The sequence below is a fragment of the Orbicella faveolata genome, unplaced genomic scaffold (assembly GCF_042242905.1).
Source record: "Orbicella faveolata isolate gen_17 unplaced genomic scaffold, um_ofav_v1 contig_24, whole genome shotgun sequence".
Classification (NCBI taxonomy): domain Eukaryota; kingdom Metazoa; phylum Cnidaria; class Anthozoa; order Scleractinia; family Merulinidae; genus Orbicella; species Orbicella faveolata.
In genome coordinates, this window is record NW_028301552.1 from 32,670,031 (window position 1) to 32,689,091 (window position 19,061).

General features: G+C 38.7%; 4 protein-coding genes across 4 annotated transcripts in view; 1 reads left to right on the forward strand and 3 right to left on the reverse strand.

Annotated features, from left to right (window-relative positions):
• LOC110056119 (polycystin-1-like protein 2) overlaps positions 1 to 1,051 on the reverse strand; it is a 32,102-nt gene extending 31,051 nt beyond the window's left edge. Inside the window, exon 1 of the mRNA XM_020762560.2 lies at positions 850 to 1,051. The gene's annotated coding sequence lies outside the window, so the exon portion shown is untranslated. The remainder of the gene's footprint in view (positions 1 to 849) is intronic.
• A 2,388-nt stretch (positions 1,052 to 3,439) lies between these two features.
• On the reverse strand, positions 3,440 to 5,707 carry LOC110056190 (uncharacterized). Its single transcript, XM_020762637.2, has 3 exons — positions 5,374 to 5,707; positions 5,091 to 5,159; positions 3,440 to 3,467 (listed from the first exon to the last, which is right to left on the reverse strand). Exons 1-3 carry the CDS (start codon positions 5,670 to 5,672, stop codon positions 3,440 to 3,442), a joined length of 396 nt encoding a protein of 131 aa, XP_020618296.2. The 5' UTR covers positions 5,673 to 5,707.
• Positions 5,708 to 6,379: 672 nt separating this feature from the next.
• Positions 6,380 to 7,577, forward strand: LOC110056189 (F-box only protein 22-like). Its single transcript, XM_020762635.2, has 2 exons — positions 6,380 to 7,028; positions 7,114 to 7,577. Exons 1-2 carry the CDS (start codon positions 6,380 to 6,382, stop codon positions 7,575 to 7,577), a joined length of 1,113 nt encoding a protein of 370 aa, XP_020618294.2.
• Positions 7,519 to 18,485, reverse strand: LOC110056188 (putative tubulin polyglutamylase ttll-15). Its single transcript, XM_089293018.1, has 16 exons — positions 18,200 to 18,485; positions 15,875 to 16,090; positions 15,330 to 15,491; positions 14,415 to 14,534; positions 14,210 to 14,285; positions 13,355 to 13,514; positions 12,682 to 12,766; positions 12,087 to 12,165; positions 11,529 to 11,578; positions 11,009 to 11,067; positions 10,700 to 10,766; positions 10,022 to 10,084; positions 9,575 to 9,639; positions 9,274 to 9,373; positions 8,988 to 9,101; positions 7,519 to 8,742 (listed from the first exon to the last, which is right to left on the reverse strand). The coding sequence occupies exons 1-16, from the start codon at positions 18,239 to 18,241 to the stop codon at positions 8,626 to 8,628; spliced, it is 1,575 nt and encodes a 524-aa protein (XP_089149144.1). The 5' UTR covers positions 18,242 to 18,485; the 3' UTR covers positions 7,519 to 8,625.
• Positions 18,486 to 19,061: the final 576 nt, after the last annotated feature.

The window sequence follows — 19,061 nt, forward strand, 5'->3', positions numbered from 1 at the left end:
AGGATTATGCAAACTGACGAGGAACCGTACTGGAAGCTAAGAGTCGATTACAAAATGAGGCAACTTTTTCCTCTGATCATCATTTCATGCTGACCATAAAACTTACAAAAATAGCAATTTCACTTCCCTTAAGCCAAATGTCACGCTATGGTTCCGTTACTTTCTCCTCCAAAAGTCAATCAGACGTTATTTGATTCAAAACGGAAACCTACATATTTGATATCCGGCGAAAATCTAATAAAATAACAGTAGATCAACCGAAAGCTGATGTCAAAGATCTTGATTTTTTTTTCTGTGTCTTTTTATCTTAGAGCTCGTTTGTCTCTTTGCTTGTTTTGCGTGCTTTGCTGAGCTAAATTTGATCTAATACTGGCCGGCACAAGTTTAACCGCCCTTGAAAGACAAGTCTGAAAATATCCTGGTATCATTAGTGGCAAAACACAGTTACCTTTTTTCAGCCAAAAGGTTCAATATCGTTTACCATCGCCTGACGCTTTCAGATAAAATACAGTTTAGCAATCTTTGTACTTGCACGACAAATGATGATTAAGTTCTTCAACAATTCGCGGTCAAAACAGAATGTATTTATTTCGAACTCAATGCAAACATTATTTACCTGAAAGTGTGAAAGAAAGGCATCTACACTGTAACTTCTGCGAAAATATGAAAACAATTATTCAGGAGCAGATCAGGTTCCCTTCGTCCAACCAAACGTGGCTGACGAACAAGTGTGAACCAAGAATGAATAATAGAAAATAAACTAATCCGTCCCGCATATTACAATGAATTTTTTGCAAATGCATTGTTGTCCGGCAAAATTTGGTAAATAGACTATAGTTAATCACTTACCTTGCACAAACTTACGTCAAATTTGATACAGGGGGCTAGATATCACGGACTGCCTTGTTTCTTTCGTACCACGATCACTTCACAGATCATAGTAACCTGGTTCGTGAGAAGTAATTTTCAGCACATTAGTCTGGTAGCGGTCATCAACGTTCATAACAATACCGCTATGATTAATTAGGATTCGCACTGCTGATTTTACGACAGAAAAACGTAGTCAGAGCGTTGTTAGCAGGACATTGTTTATAGAGATATTAATTAGTGTGACGTATTAACATCTTGGTGTCAATCAAATGGAATAATGTCCTTTGAGATTGACAATAGTGACTTTTCATAGCTCCTTGGGATAATTTTTGTCTTTTTTTGTCACAGATTGAAGGAAACTAATACTCAAAGAAAGGTTCCTATTTGAACGCATATACAGCAGCTTACTTCAAAGCTGGCCACGTACAGGGAATTTACACTGTTGTGCAAGGATAGGCACAAACACACTCACACGGGCAGGGTGTGTCTTAGCCTGCGTAGCAGCCGTTGCCTTTCCTTTCCCAGGCAGAGAGATCGAACAAGCGAGCAAGCAAGCGGGTGAGCGAGGTGAGCAAAAATATTGACAGAGGTGGGGGGGGGGGGAAGTGCGCGAGAAGGGGGTGGGGGTGGGGAGAAAAGGAATCGCCTGTAGTCAATCCCAAACATTTTACCGAACTCCGTTCGCCCACGAACGGGGGGAAATAGTGCAATTTGATTGGTTAGTAGCCCGTCGAGAAAGCTATACATTTGCACAGAGACGTCCTTTTCTTGCATCAATTTGATCACGCTTGTGTATCTCCATTTTGCAAACTTCGTTGTTTTTAAACAAACAATGACAGACGCGGCAAATGTCCGAAGCCATATCATTATAAAAAGTAAGCGTATTTACGCGCTCTATTTGCTTTTAGCGGACTCTATCAAGCTCATGATCGGCACTTGTCAAAAATGCTTTACCGGACGTTAATGATCATTTGTTCTCATGTGACAGTTGGCGCCCGAAGGGAGCGCAGCATGTTTGGGGGTGTTCGGCCGTAAAATGTCTGGGATCAGGAGCCATGGCTCCTGATGCTAATGAGAATCCAGTTAAGATGCTTGTCAGGCAAGGAAAATTCAAAACGCGCGCGACACGGCCAAAGAATGTTGGGCGTGAAGTCCCGGAGATCTAGATATTATATACCATTATGTGCAAAATTTGAAATAAGAAAATAGAGGCGATGGCTACTCCCTACTAAGAATTTCCCAACTCGATGATGCTTCCGCGGAATTCTTGAACTGGAAGCAAGCCCAGTAGTAGGTCAACAACTGCAGCAAAAAGATAAGAAAAAGCGAAAAAAAAAAAAAAAAGAAAAGAAAAGAAAGGAGAAAACAAAATTAACAAAAATAAAAAGCCTTAAGTCGAAAAAAATTGATTTCCGCGCATTCCCAAAAATGTGATAAAACGAGGCATGCTGCCATGTTGCAAATTCCTTTTTGAGTAGATTGGAGCTAATTTAGCTCATATCCGGGCTAATAATATACATGAAAAAATTACTCAATTCTGATTGGCTGAGAGCAGTGCAGTTCAAGTGTAACAGCAGTACAAAAAGTGTAACACCAGTGCAAATCACACATCGCAATTCTAGATTATGATTGGCTGAAAGATAATAAGAAATTTTCTAAGTCAATGATATCACGTAAAATGATGATGAACGTTTAGTGCGGAAACTTTGAAAAAAGTTTTCTCGAAAGAAAAAAATGGCTTCAAGAAAGATATTCTAGCACTTCCTCTTTGCAAATTTTGTCATGTTTATAGCGGAGCGGCTCGTGCAATTTCAGCTTTTTGAAAAACTCACTCGTGCAAATTAATTCCAAATTGAACGAGAAAAACTGTATGATTACCTATACTAAACATGTCAAAAAATGTTCAAAAAATGTACTTTTTCCAAAAATCTCCAGGTTTCAATGGGTTAATAAATTCACGACTCGCTTCTTCAGTTAGATAAAAGATAGAACTAATGAACAAAACTAAATCTCAATGAAAATTTTAATGTAAAGATGGGTCTACAAACTGGACTCCGTCAAAGAAAGTGTGTGTCCAAGAGAGAATCAGTTCTGCTTATCGTTGAGTGTTGTAAAAAAAACAAACGCTGTAGTTACTCTAAATGCGGCGATTAGAAACCAGAGAAGGTGTTAAAATTATTAATATGACAGGGCATACAGTTTAATACAGTCAGTTGCCACAGACCAGTATGAGACATCACCAGTGGCATACGTACAAACAGGCGTCACTACTTTATCATGTTTAGAATAGTAATTGGCTTCCTTCCACTTCTGACTCCGACAACAAATACAAATAGAAATATCGACGATACCAAATATCTGGACACAGTTTTTATTCGGATTTATTAAAGGATGCAATAATTTTCCGCAATCCTAATTCACACATCTGTTTAATTATATCGAGGTCTCAGTTCTTGGAATATGAAAATGATAAAATGAAATGAAAATAAAACTTCATTTAAATACGTTCGAGAAGTAACATAACATCCAGTAAGATACGTCAACACAGGGCTGTAAAACTGGAATCGAGCTACTTATTATCCATGTATCTTGGATTCCTAAAATGAAATGAGAAAAACTGAGTGACATCTGACCAGAGGTTTAGTGAGAATAAATCGAACGAATGAAGCCTGGGCTTAACGTCCTGCATGGCTCAACTTAAGCACTGTTTCAAAACATCAGGCCTTTGTATTCAAACAATACTTACGAGACATCTAAACTGATTCGTGAATCTTGTCCCAGTTGATCACAAACCTTTGGCTAAAGTTTGTACATATTCATTTTCGTTTGTTTAGGAGAGTTGTACTAAAGCGTGAGGTGACGGAAAGACTAGATCATGAGTGCACAATTATCTCATTGAAAAATGAACTACAGAAATAGAACAATTTCCACATTTTAAAATTCAGCCTAACACAATATAGACCTCAGCACGAGGCTCTGGGGAAAAAACTCACAAACTCTGTAGTTATTCGGCAGATCTGAGCCTCGTACCGAGGTCTATTGTTTTAGGCTGAATTTTAATATATCGAAATTGGACTATTTAAAGGCGGTCCCAGACTAATCGACGTGAATTTTCTTTTCTCTAAATATCATGACTCCAGTAAAGCGGTTTTTAATTGATTGAAGTATAACCTGAAAATAAATGTAATCGATCTAACCAATCCCAAAGTACGAAGACAACCCAGAGAGCCAATCAAAACACGATGTAAATACATGTAGCTGACGTGAAGCGACGGAGAACGAGTAAAACGCACCGCTTTTGGCTTTCGTTTAACTTCTGGTTAGGGGCCAATCGCTCAGCGTGGTAAAGTAGAACCCAACCAAGTAGAAAATACTTTCCACACTATGTAAAAACCGCTCTACTGCAGACAATGCTGCCGGGAAAATATACCTAGATTGGGGACTGGTAACAAGTGGTAAACCCTACACAAAGTCAGCCATTGTGGTAAATACCAACCTTACAATAAATGCACCATAACTGGCACCTCTTCAATCAAAAAGGCTTAAAAATCGTGATTCTGTAGAATTCTGATAGTAACGGCCCCTGTTGCCTTCGGATTTATCAGGCAAAAGGGGCCGTTAGTTAAGGGTAGCCGTTACTTTTTGGCAGCCGTTACTTTCGGATGATTAAAATACGTTGATAAGGTAATTCACAGTCCGTTTCAAACGAAGCAGACGGGTATTCCATGAATTTAAAAGTTCCGTTTCACGTACGTTACTAAAAGTACCTATATAAACAGAGCAGACTGTATAAACGAAAACGTCCCTACAAATATTGGTACTATTGGACGAAAGTATAATGGTCGCATTACATCGTAAAGCAACTGAATCTGCTGCCAGACAAATAGACCTTATAAACTGTAGTTTCAAGAAAACTTCAGTTCGGAAAGTTCGAAATAAAATCACAAATAATTCTTCAAGTTGTTCAGTCCTGCAGTCAGGTTGCTCTAACCGCATTGCGCTTGAGATCAGGGAGTTTTACTTTTTCGTGACCTCTTCAAAGGGCCGCTACTTTACGGAGGGCCGTTACTTTCGGGGCTCAATAGGAAGGTAAAAGATTAACGTTACTTTCGGGGAGCCGTTATTTTCGGGGGGGGGGGGTGGGGGGCTTTACTTTCGGAGTTCTACGATATGTTAAGTTTTTGAAAGAACAGGGTTTGCATAGTGTTACGGCTACTTACTTTTTCTGCCATTCTTCGCAGATTTCTAGCAGGGTTTTATTTCGTTTCGGTTTTGAACGCTTTTGGCATCTGTGAAGGAACGAAGACTATCGTAAATGAAATGAATCATTCTAAGAAAGAGAAAAATCGACTGAAAACAGAATTTACAGAAACAAAGAGTTTTACAAAAAAAAATTACAAGCTAGATTCTGGTAAGATTAACTTTGTAATGTGATTGTAATTCTCAATCTCAAACGAGGACGCGCGAGACTGCGCAAGCGCCTAAAAGATCACTCATTATTACCTGGAGGCGGCAAAAACGTCGTTATCCTTTAGCTCTTTCTTTTCAGACCGAACTTTCTTCGTTTGCCCCTCGGGACTAATTCGTATTCTTCCCCCAGCCAAGCTGAATTCTCCCATCATCTGATGAACTAAGGCTTTTGTTTGCTCGATCTCGCTCATAAGACCTTCAATTCGATCAAGCGCGTTCATGGCGGTCGTGAAGAATCGAATGCCATTTTGTATTCCACCGGCCGTCACAGGCCTAGATTTAAATTTCAAATCTTCCGGGTTCTTTTCTTCTTCGTGTTTATGTTTGTTCATTTTCCCGTTGAAGCAAATAAACGTAAACAACGTATGTAATTAATGAAATATCCATGGAGACGGCTACAACGTCACACTGAAGATTATTGTTACTTGCTTCGCAATTATCTCTACATTCACTTTCACCATTTTCCAGTTCCAATGTACTGAACGTATGCAACAAACACCAAATTAACTTTAAACAAATGTTTATTCTGTTTCTTTGATTAAAAACTGTCAGGCAGACATATCAAATGGACACTTGTTAGTAGTGTTCATCAAACTTCTGCGGGAGATAGATCATCATGTGAGATCAATGGTGAACGCCACTGAAGCGCATTTGATACCATCTTTCAGGCTCACTTCCAGCGGTATTTCAAGTAAAGAGCTCATTGCAAACAGTCACTTTCAGTGGAAACCGCTCGTATTGTACCGACAGTAACTGAAAGTAAATTTGCATTACGAAGCTTCTCCCGCCGGCCGGGTGGCGTTCGACAGGCATCTCTGAAAACTTTAGATAGTAATGATAGCCATTTCCTTCGTTAACACCGCTGCCGTCTTATCAAAGTATCAAAAATTGAGAGCAAAAGTTTGTTTTAACACGGAGACCCTACAGCAAACTTAGGTTTGCATTGCGCGAACAACAAAACCTGCGCGCGAATTAAATGTGACCTCACAACGAACAGCGTCACAATCAAAGGCATTCGAGCGCAAAGAAAGAAATCAAAATGTCGGCAACAAGCGATCGTACGCATTCTTTTCTACCTTATCTTCCCGAAGTAGTGGACATGATTTTGAGATATCTCCCGGCTAGGGAGCTACGGACAACGGCGCGAGTGAGCAGAATGTGGAGACACATTTCCATGCAGATTCTTCATTCACGCACAACGTGGAGCGTGCACTACCTGGCTGACAAGCTAATAACTGGCAACGAAATCGACAGTGTCATTGAGAACATGTATACCGAGCCTCGGATGGTTATTCAGTTAAGCCACCGTGAGATCTGGTTCACGAGAAGAGAACCTCGAAGGCGCAGGAACGAAGAACGACAGCTGGTACGATCCGTGTTCAATTTATTTTCCAAGCTGCCGCCGGGATGTGTCACGTTGGGCTGTACCACTGAGCGTATAGTGTTTCAGCAACCCATTGACCAGTTTACCCCAGATCATATGCATCATCTCAAGACTGGGCACGCATTCATGTGCGCGCCATATATGCCAGGTGTAGAGTACCATCATGTTTATCTTCGCACTCCAAGACCTCCCCCGGAAAGCCGCTGGTGTGACATGTTTGATTTACCCGCCAACGCTCCAGTGAAGTTAGTTATTCTGATCGCATTGTCGGCGAGTAGAGATTTTATACCTTTCATAGCTGCAGGTATTGCAATTTTAACCTGATCTTGTCCTCTTTTAAAATACCTTAATATGCCTTAACGTTTTCCGACCTTTGGTTTACAATACAGGAATCCGTGAGACATACGGGGAACAAGTGGTTGTTTTTGGTGGCGTAGGGCACGACCGTTTGTTTATTGATGGACTGGTGAAGAGAGCAAGGGTTGTCGCAGTGTTTATTTCCGGTCAACGATTCCGTGCATGCGCAGGACTATTAAATAACGGCAACAACGCTGACTTTTACTCGCCGGCTCAACAACTCATCGAAGACGCTAGCAGACACGGTTTCACACCTAAGTTTTCGCTCCTGTTCACGTCACGGTTCGTTCACAAAGGACAAGCCTTCTACTCTAGCTCGCAAACAGCCTTTAAAGAAGGATTTACCAATAGTCCCATGATTGGATTTTATTCGTACGGTGAATACTGTTTAACTGAAAGAGATGTGGGGGTAACGAAAATCAATGACTTCAAGAGACTTATGAGATATAATTCAGCCATTTATTGTGTATGTTCGTATCGAAACGAACCGTCGTAATACATATTTTGAAATTGTAAATATCGTAAATAGGTGGAAAATCTCAACACTAGTTAGAAAGTTTAAATATAATTTTTTCTTGGTTTGTATTAACGAAAATTGAAACAACAAAATCTACAAACATAACATCTGTTTAAACTGCTATATCAGTGTAAGGTTTTAAGTGCAAAGCGATCGCACTGGTAAAGTAAATTAAAGGCTACATACTTACTTTTACTTTCTTTGTTTTTTAAGTTTTTACTTTTTATCTCACTTCTACCCTTGAAATATAGTAAAAATGCCAACCGCTGCATGAGAAAATATACGTGTTACGGTGTATACTCCTGAAATCACGTTACATTTGTGACAGATTTTACCGCTACATCTGATTGGCCTATGCGGTGATTGAAAATAGAAACTAATTCTTATTGGTTGACGCCACTTTCACGCCTTTTCTCCACTTGGCTCTATGGTTAAACAACATGAACTGAACTACAGTAAATTCACGTAAGAGACCGTCATTGGAATAGAAGATTGATCTAACGAAATATTAGGTTACTGGTAGCGTATTTACACTTATTTTTTGTACAAAAATTAAACTGAAACTTGCAAATCACGTCCAGCTTCAAGGAAGCATAGACCTTCACGGTACAAATACCTTCACAGTAAAAATGGAACGATTATGTTGCTACTGAGGATAAACATGGATAAATATTTTCTCAATTGACCAGAACATAAGTTAGTTATTACAACGGTGGATGATCCACCCACTATTACAAAACAGTATTCCACAACAGCGTCCATCAAGTGGGGCAAGTTTAACAAGTTCAGGCGAGTAGCTTGATATGGAGTCATTGATTCCCAATGTCACCCCGTGGAGGAAGCCATTTTGGAAGAGTACGAATCGCTTTCAAGTTGAAATAATCCTTTGACACAAAAATTACCTAACGCTGAAATTTTCAGAAATATCGATACTTCTAACCATGAGGATCGAATGTGCATTAAATACAAAACGGCAATTATTGAATTATTTAAATTCTGCTAGAGATTACAACTGAAAGCTAACAAGTTAAGCGCACCACGTGATGTCTTGTAGACACATGGCTTGAAACCACTGAAACATTAATTGATTAGAAGAACTAAGACTTAATTGAGGACTGTCTTTCTTCGCTTCTCCTGTTTGAGTCTGTAAACAACAAATAGTGACAAATATTAACATTTCTCACCAGCTATGTCATGGAAACTCAACTTATGGGTGGACCTTCTGACTTTTGAGGGAGGGGGGGAGGTGATTTCCTTGGTACACGAAAGGTTTCAAAAAGAAATTCACGACTATGCCATATCACCGACCCTCCACTCCCCCCCTAAAAGGTCAAATGGTCCACCCTTTAATTGCTCTACTAATACAAAGATATAAATAGAAATATTTACCATGGCAGGAGGGTACACTCTGCGGAAGTTTCCTCTGTGAATGTGCTCTAAATACGCGGCTTTAATAAATTCACGTTCATTCTCTCTAAGACAAGGATAACACAGACGGCAGATCTAAGAAAACAAAAACACAATGTGTAACACCTCTATAAGCAATTCATTGTATGTATGTCTGATTGTCAGCGACAAAACTTAAATAATTCGTGAAACGAGAAGAGGCTGAAGACAACTGACTGATCTAAGAACGAACGACGACAACAAATAATCACACAACCTTGAAACCCACCTCTTTGATACAGGCCTTGGTGCATTCCTTACTTGAACAGGTTTCGTACAACACTTGGATGTCTTGATCGTTTACTAGCATTTCTTTTTCAGATGGCGAACTTAAAAGCAAACAAACAAATCACTTCAGAAATTCTATAATGAGAATCTTAGCAGATCCTCTTTACCCTTTGTCAAGCGAGAAGCGAAAAAGGACCAAGAACAAGAAAATGCCGGGCTGCGCGACAGACGAACTAGCGTAGGCTTGTAGCCCATTACCAGCTTTCATACTCACAGAATCGATTGCAGATGATCTGTCTTACCTGTACTTCAAGCTATGATCCAGTTTAGTTGCTACTCCTACTAAACCAAGAAGGTTGAATACAACCTAAGGAAGGAAAACATCGACAAATCAAGAAAAGCATTTCTGCACAAGTTGATTCAAGAGGTAATACTGTCAGTAACCTGTTGTCGCCAGAGGCACCTTGGGAATGCTTCTGTCACGATATGAAGGACTTGGGATAGCGGTCAAAACATCAGCCTTTTTATGCTTTTCATCAACTTTGGGTCAGTAACATACTGAGAATAGTTACTGACCTTTCGTAAGTCACTAGAGACATTATTATTGATGTGTTTACGTTTAGAGATTTCTGCTGATCTTTTATACGTCACTAGGGATATTTGCTGACCTTTTTAGTTTCATAAATTACCAGAGGTATTTACTGAATTTTCGTAAGTCATTAGAGATATTCATTGATATTTTTACTGACCTGTTCGTACATCAGTTTATTATCTGAATGCGCTGCTGACGACAGATTAGGAGACATATTCACCTACAGAGAACGTCATGTGACATTAACAATTTTTACATATATGAACTGCACAAAACGACCGCATTTACGTATGCTTCCTTTCAATCAGGCACTCATACATGTATAGTTGGTTGGTTGCTACATCAGTTAGTTGGTAATGTGTTATTGGTTTCCTAAGTTCAATAGCACTGAAAGAGCAGTAATCAGCAAAAGAGAAATTTTCATGAGTCTTGATTAGATGTTTATCGGTTTAACAACTCCTTGCATATGAACGAGTTCTTCCCGCTGACCGTCCATTGAAATAGGTTATGTTCACTCTAATTATTATTTTTTTTTTTTCAATTACCTTCCTGTACATATATTCTCTGCCATCGGCGTCAGCAGCTTAGTTTCCTTGCTTTTCAACTTGTGCTAGCCAATCAAAGCGAGAAGTTGTTTAGTCAGGCTACTACTGGCTCGACTCAGCGCACTTTTCCCGCGCTTTCCACCGAGTTAACGCTTCTGCTTTCAAGTTCGAAGACACGAGTTCCTACTGCCATTGTGATTGGCTCTTAGTTATAGTTGAACAGCTGTAAAAAATATTTTGTCTTACAACTACTAGCGACTGCCTACAAGATGATGAATAAAATCAGTTACCTCCATGAGCCAGACTTTCAAGTCCGAGTCCAATATGAAATCAAAACGCACCATCTCAAAGAAGTTTCTGAAAATAGGGAAGAAGTGACAGCACCGATGAGAAAACGCGATTGACAAAGATAACAAGCCGTGTTTAAGTCATGAAAAGCCACTATCCTTTAATGGCCTATTCTGACTATCAGGTATATATTGAGCATTTGCAGAATTAAAGTAAAGAGGATGCTCACTAACGGAGACATATTGAAGGAATGCTGAATTACAGAAACACATAATTCTACTGCATTAATTGAGAATAAAAGGAAGCGTTACCTGGTGGATTTGTAGCTTGAGGATGCACTAATAAGGTCTGGTTCCTTTCTTAAATAAACCTGGAAAATAACAAAAATAAAAATGTATGAATTTACATTCTTAGCAATAACTCATTGACACAATAACATTTTTTTTTTTAAAAAAAAAAGAACAATTTCAATTTCCAACCGTTGATGCTCAGTATTTGTCCAACTGATTGTATACTGTGTCATGTCTGTTTCTAAAAGTTACTATAAATGAATTTCAATCAAATTTGAAAACCTATTAAGTAAACATTTGTTTACTAGGTTTTCTGCCATTTGAGCTCTGTAATTGGTTAATTAAATTAGTGGAACATGTTCTGACCAATCAGGTGTATTTTAAGATACAAAACCGAACCACTTGTGACAATCCCTACGCTTACCTTCATGGTTTTTGGTGCATAGGGTCATAGTGCTGTTCAATTAAACTTTAAAGTAATTAGAAGTACTGCTAGATTAGCAAGACTTTAAAACAAGCAAGTTAGAAATAGAGGCTTTACCTCAGCAATGGCCCTGTAAACATCATTCCACATCTTATCTACATCTTTACCTATGAAGAACAAAGATATTCCTCAGAGGTGGGACTTCAAAGATGCTCTAGTAATAAATTAATCATCTCCTGAGGTACATGCACACATTTCCCAATCACAGAACAGGGAGGGGGAGGGACTGATAGAGCACCACAGGAGTGTAGCCAGGATTTTTCAATTGGGGGGGGGGGGAGGGGGGGCACACTGTGTCAAAGTGAGGGTACTCACCAGATGTACTCACTGCCTGTTGTAAGTTGTTTGCTTAAAAAAGGCTTACAAAGGCAGGGGTCATGGGCACCCCAGGACCCCACCCTAGCTACTCCCTTGCACCACTCTTTTGCTTGGGCTGCTCTTAATTTAGAGCTCCGGAGTACACAATAAATGTTAGGACGGCCGGGCCCCTAATGTTTCATTGCACTGCCCTGATTTTTTAACCCTACCACTTTAAATTGGTCTCTGTCGCCCAGGGTGACACTTGAACTTGACAAAAACTATAACACTGACATGATTACAAAGATCCATGTGTACCTTGCTGTTGCAGATAGGCGTTAAGCAGCATCTTGCGGCTGAACTTTCCATTATGCCATAATTCCCTCAGAGATGGCAACTGAAGAGTTGAGTAACAAAAAATGTCCCCAAAAAGAACAACAACAACTCACATTGCAATTCAATAGGGGCTGGGAAGGGGCTTCAATTCATATTTATAGTTAAATTTGAAAGAATAAACATAAATCCCTACAGTATGCTACATTCAGTGCATTGTATTTCCCAATATCCCATTCAATAAAGAGAGATGAGCCTTAGAAAAGCTTGTAAAAATAAATCAGTTTACAGAGGTTAGATGAGACCTGATAAATGCATTCCCAAATCATAATCTCTAGAGAGTCTCTATCATTCCACATATTGCAGACGGAGATAATTATTTCATAATACAGTTCAGGGAAGTCAGGTATTCCATAAAGTCATTTCTACAATGTACACAATCAACCCAATTTTTCAAACCAAAGTGACATGGGAAGGGTTAGACCATTACAGTGAAAATACAAGTACATTAGGAAGGAGGAGAAAGAAGGAATTAAGAATTCCTGTCAGGTGTATGACAAGTATTAATTTAACACTGTACCTCCCATGGCTGGGTGTATGAATCTTCCACGACGTACTTCTGTTCATCATTTGGGTCAAAAGGGTAATAGTCCTTCTCACAATATCTGAGGATTTAGTAAAAAGACTATGTATACTTTCATCTGGTCATGGAAATGGAATGTTGCCTTATAATATAAATTTGGATGTTCACCATGGCAAGCATCTCATTATGTCAGGTCTGGAGGTTCATGATCTGCTGCAGCACATGTTTAAGTCACAGTGCCTGTCTTTAAGCAGGTCATTTTTAAACATCAAATTTAGTGGGAATGAGCAAAAAACTCATAAGATGTGTGACACTGTTGATAAATTAGATATAAGGTTCAAAAGGCTCTTAAAAGTGTCAAATATTCACTGGTAATCTAAATTTTTAAACATGTACTGTTTTTTTGTACTGTAAGCGCATTGCACAAAGTTATGTAGATACCAGCTTAAGGAAACGGTGCAATTAAAGGGTCAATTAGAAAACTGAATTGACAAGTCATTTGCAGCACTAAATGGGTCAGTCATAGATGAATGGCCTCCCATCAATTAAAATTGTTTAATTGTCAACAAGAGTTTGCTTGACTGTGTATTCATACACCTTGGTCACTATTTAAGATTCAATCATGAGACATGCATTCATTACTGTATTCAATTTTATTAAATAAAATTACCTGATGAGAACTTCCTGGTCATAAACATAAACTCTGAGAGGATCAATGGATGTAAGGACTGTGTAAATGCCAATGTCAAACTTTCGTTCATCAACAAGAAATGGGTTAGCAATGTACTCCTGGACAAAATTCTGATCAGACCCCTTGCTGAGATCAATATCTGTGAAACAAAATACATGTAGTCAAAAGAAAGAAAAACCATCCTTGTTGGCAATCAAATTCCATTAATTAATACAGAGTTGATAGCATGATGGATATGAAAAGGACATGACTGCACCAAGGGTTAACTGACACCCACAAATGAAAGGACACAGATGAAGCACACAAATATGAGCAAACAAGGTATAAAAAAATATTGTTGACTGCCTCATTTGTGTGCAGTTATTAATATCTTCCTCTTCCTTCTAATTAAAGCAATCACGGTGACTTCACCAAGAATTAACTACAAATCTGGCATTTTGGCCAGTGTTCCTGGGTTGTACAATTGGCTACTGTAGATGTAATTCTGACAGAAATCAGAGTTATTGTTGATGAGTAATGGTATTTGTACTGATACTCGCAGCATTATAAATAAAGTTCACACATGAATGCTACATGTATACACTTAGTCAAGTGTACTGAGTTACACCTAACCTTTTGTCAAGAAAACCAATTTTAATTTCTGACTTTTTTCACTTGCTGTACTTTAATGTCAAGGTACATAATTAGCACACTGTACGTAAGAAGTGTGTGAAGCAAAAAAGAATCAGGGGAAAGACATAATTGCTAACTTGGACAATGTTAGACTGTTCCGGCTGAACTGGAACAAACTTTTAAAACATGATGATCAGGAAGTTAATAAATATTGCCACATACCTTTTGGCAATTTGATGTGTATTCCTCTATGATTATTACTCTTTTCCACCCACAGTTTTTGAGGGTGATTTTTCACCTGTAAATGATCAAGATAATGTCTCAAGAAATCTAACTGGAAACACACTAAATAAATGGAACTTCAAGAATGCAATCAATGGAATTCACACATAAAATGTAAATTTGACATTCATATCAGTTGACTTACTTCTTCTAAAAACTTCTGAGTGTCCTTTGGAATCACAAATGCTGGAGGAATAAATTGAAAATGGTTCACAGCCAGGCTAACTTTGTTTGTTATATATCCAGAGCCTGGAAAATGATTAATCTAAATGGACAAGTAAACAAAAGACATGTTACAGTCAAGCAGTACACAAACACTAAGAACAGTTCTGAGTACACATATAAATTTGCATACTGTTACATATATATGTTGAAAATAGAAAAAAACTACACTACACGTAAATAATATTCTTATGAATGTATAAACTTACTACAGTTTAAAAAAAGCAATAGCTGTCATTGCAGTTATCAGCGGCTTGACACACAAACGAGGCAAAAGGGACAATTCTGCATTGTATTGACCCTTTCGCCTAGTTTCCATGCCTTTTAAAACAAATATTTGACCGCAGACTCAACTGCAGTAACAGCTATTCTGATTGACCACCATCAGGCCAGGATTGCTAAGTCCAAATCCACAATTTCAGGAAATATTTATTAAGCCAAAAGTCAAAAAAACATTCTCCCTTTGTAAGATAACAAGGGCTTCACATACATACATGTAGACTCATTGCCTAAATCAACAAATAGCAATGCTCAACAAACAAGTAATGATGAGAAAACTAAACAAAATTGAAGAATTTCTAGCACATTCCAGGCAAATGTTGTAATGGAGCGGGGAGGGATGAGGAGGGTACATGTAGGTTTAGGAGGGTAGGAGTGAGGAGGGTAGGTGAGGTGGGTAAGGGTGAGGACGGTAAAGGTGGGGAGGGTAGGTGAAAAGGGTAGTAGGTGAGAAAGGGGGTATGTGAAGAGTGTGGGGGTGAGAAGGGTAGGCGAGGGGAGAAAAGGTGGGGAGGGTAGGGGTGATGAGGGTAGGTGAGGAGGTTAGGTCCATTCTAACCTTTTGATGAGGTTCTAAAGTTTGCAGCATTTCTTTCAGATCTCCACCAAACGGGTAATCATGGGCCCACATCACATCAAACAAGCGACTCCGTGCCTCTGTCCTGGTGTAACCAATACGACTAAACACTGCCATCACATGCTTCAAATAGCCAGATCTTAGCTGTCAGTGAGTTAAATATAATATGAAAGTTAACTTTAGAAACTATTGCTAACACCTGATGGTGTACTTGAACAAAGTCTACAAATTATTTGTAATAAATGCTCCATTTATGACCTTACAAACCATACCAAAAAACATGTTTGGTCAAAACATGCTATCTGGGCCCAAGTGATTGTCAGACACACTGAAGGTTATTATCATGTAGGCTATACATAAGCCTACAATTTAACTAAGTTCTAATTGGAGAAAATTTAGTGGTGAACTATAATGATTTACAGTGTCCTTGCTCAAAAGTGGTCTTGAATAAAAAACAAACTACCGGTATTGTCTATAGATGTAACTGCAGTTTTATCAGTACCCCATGAAATTATTTGTTCTCTTACATTCTTGGCATTCATCCAAACAATGGGTCTACTTGAGCTACCAAACTCTGGGTCACCCACAGACAGCCCAACATTCAAACTCCGCAGCTGATAGATATTGACTAAGATCAATAATACACCAAAGCACAGGCATCCAATCATGAGCTGCATCATCCGGCGTGACACTTGGAGCCCAAGGTGAGGATGGGGGTAATACTTAGAATTATCTGATGCATGCTGAAAACAAAATTAAGATAATTTGTCAAAGTGGAGATCAGTGTAAGAATTTAAAAAATTACCCCATAAGTGTCCTTTGTTTAAGGGTGCATAATACACTCTAACTGTGAACAGCCGAAAAAATATAACAGTCTGGGTTCAAAGAGTGGATAACATTATCCACTATTGTAGATTACTACCAAGGTGGATAATAAAGTGGATAGTATTATCTACCATTTCAACAACTCAGTTCTGAGTATCAAACTCGGAATCCCTGCGTTTTAGTAAGTACCGTAAATCCTTGAATTAGGGCCCCCCTCGAATGAGTGCCCCCTTCGAATAAGCACCCCTCTTATTGGCCAAACTTTAAAATAAGCCCCCCCCCCCCCATCAAATAAGCACCCCCCTCACCTTCCCCCATTTTGTGGACAAGTAATGAGACAACAAAGGATGTATAGTTTTCATCGTGTAGTATTAGATTTGTGCATTGTTTCAGTTTGTGAACACGTTACATTTGGAAAAAAAATTACAAGTACTAACAGTGCCATGATCATGATTTAAAGTTTAAGATTAGCTTTTTAGGTCGATAAGCAGCTTATGTTGTTGTTTACGTGCAGATGATGTATTAAGCGCACCGGGCGCTAATTCGTGGATTTACGGTATACACATGAATCTTCTTGGACCTGTTATTTCCACGATCAAAGTTACTTTAACATCTGTCTGAATAAATATATTGGATTAAGACATTTAAGTGTTACAGGAGTTAGGAGAAAGCAGAGGAATTGTAAGCATGGCCAATCAGTCTTGTAATTAAATGTGCTCTAAATAACAACTGAACAAGTTAACAAGTATGGATGAGACCAGGAAGCTGCATAATTTTACATGTACATTAGTTTAAAACTGATGCAGTTTGATATAAGTAACAATAACAAATGGATTTTATGGTCAGGATTTATATGCTACTGAGCAGTTCTTCATGTGACATTGCAAATGTTTCATTTAATCACACTCAAAGTTTGCTTATTATGTTTTAGCAATTTTAATAAAGAACTTCTGGAAGAATACCATGAAGAACAAAGGGATAAGCTGACTGATTATCATTTTCTCAGAACTGACAGGATCGAAATGTACAGCAGCAGTAATTTCTAACTTTTCATTTCATGCCTCAGACTGAAATGGTCAATTCAGGGCAATCACGTTATATTATATAACAGTGTATAGAAGACAAAGTTATTCTCAGCTATTGTCCATGTAAAACTTTAATTTTTCTGCATAAAAATTAAAAGATATCCATTAGTTTGTCTCTAAAGTAATGATTTCCCTTGAAACAATTGAATTTTAGGGTTGTTTGAAATTTATTGCTAAGAACATATTCCAAGTGAGAGCTAATATGTCAGCCATCTGTAAACAGTTATCTCGAGTAAAAAAGCTTGTTTTAAATCTTTTGTGTTAATGAGAGCTGCAATTTGAAGCTGACTAATCATACTTTTTAAGGGAGGCAGCTGTTGGATGCATTAATTTACAGCGCCATATCACTTGTGTTTTGGAAAGTGAAGTTTGAAAGCTGTAGTCGAGATGGAAACTGTTATTCTGAAATTGCAAAATAGATACTAGAAAAATCTCTTAAAAAACCAATCCCTTAAAATTCTTCTGAGAGTGAGAAATTTGTCAATGAAAATAAGCTGTAGATGGCACCGATCAATTGTTTTGACCAATGGAGAATAATTTAAACAAAACATAAAACTGAAGCGTTCTTGCTACTCAGTGAGCTTCTACTAAGTTTATCTGCTATTTTAATAAACTTACATAAAGCTTGTAATCTTATTTCAAACATGCAGCAAGGTCAAAGGACCAGAATGGAATGACGAACGATCGAATCTCGCTGATTCAACTACATAGCATTACGAACTACGCATCCAGTACATTATTTTTTTCACAAATCGACTCTGACAGATCACAACTGGGGGCGAACTGGAGTGAATCGTTCCATTGAGCCATTCGTGTCGGCCGTTACACGTAATCATTGGCGAGCATGCATGCTTTGGTTGCGGTGGGCTGAGTAAACCCACCAAAAATAAATAATACTGATAAATAAATAGACAAAACACAGGCTGGACTATCTGAACGCACCTTGTATTCTGGATAATGATTCGAAGATTTCCACGGCCACATTTTCCAAGAAGAATGGAAAAACAGCTGAGTACTTCGCGCGCTGATAGCTGTGAAGTTCTCTGCCCGACTTCGAACCGGCTGCGAACGAATCCTGAAACACAATGGCGTGACGCAATTGAATATTGGCTTCTGCCACTACTGGTGAAGAATGCGCTTTCCGCTTCAAGAGTTACTGTTGTTGGTATTGTATATGGCAGCTCTACCTTCTAAAAATCGCAGTTGCCGGGCACTAGCTGATACTGATAGATGAGTAAGACTGGTATCTGGAAGGATAAGACCGCAGTTTAATCAGATCGCAGGCGCCTAGAATAATGGCGACTCGTCCTCAGCCAGAGCGCCTCCACTCTAATTGGTTTTCTTGGGCTAAGATTTCTTTGTCAGGAGAAATCTTAAATTCAATGCTTATTCCCTTTGCTGAAAATATCCACTGGCTCACATACTCAAGCTATTTTGTTCGTTCTACTTGATCAGTTTCCATGGCCTTCCTCCTTCACATTGCGATCCATTCACAGATATATCTCAACGCGTTTGCGTCTTTTTAGAGGCCGTTCGTTTTTTTTAAATGGGGCACGGAGGGAGGGGGAGGGCTGATGAGATTTGATAAATAGTCCCTGTTGCACATAATCACCGCCCCTCTTCATCATAACCTTTTTTACTGCCCCTCCCCCCCCCTCATAACCCTAAATTTTTAGGATGACCCCAATGAAAATTAAAAATTAAAATAAAATTGTTGCAGTCTGAAAAACATAGGAGAACAAATTATACCAGTTTCAAGCCAGTTGAGCAGTTTTTGAAACTGTACCAGTTTTAGCTAGTTTTT

Coding starts and splice junctions, on each gene's coding strand:
- LOC110056188 (XM_089293018.1), bottom strand. CDS start 18,241: ATGTGGCCGTGGAAATCTTCGAATCATTATCCAGAATACAAG. Junction 15,492..15,874: donor TTTGGATGAATGCCAAGAAT/GTAAGAGAACAA, acceptor ACTCACTGACAG/CTAAGATCTGGCTATTTGAA. Junction 13,515..14,209: donor ACACATCAAATTGCCAAAAG/GTATGTGGCAAT, acceptor TTTGTTTCACAG/ATATTGATCTCAGCAAGGGG.
- LOC110056189 (XM_020762635.2), top strand. CDS start 6,380: ATGTCGGCAACAAGCGATCGTACGCATTCTTTTCTACCTTATCTTCCC. Junction 7,029..7,113: donor TATACCTTTCATAGCTGCAG/GTATTGCAATTT, acceptor TTTACAATACAG/GAATCCGTGAGACATACGGG.
- LOC110056190 (XM_020762637.2), bottom strand. CDS start 5,672: ATGAACAAACATAAACACGAAGAAGAAAAGAACCCGGAAGATTTGAAA. Junction 5,160..5,373: donor GACGTTTTTGCCGCCTCCAG/GTAATAATGAGT, acceptor GTTCCTTCACAG/ATGCCAAAAGCGTTCAAAAC. Junction 3,468..5,090: donor TGCGAAGAATGGCAGAAAAA/GTAAGTAGCCGT, acceptor ATTTCATTTTAG/GAATCCAAGATACATGGATA.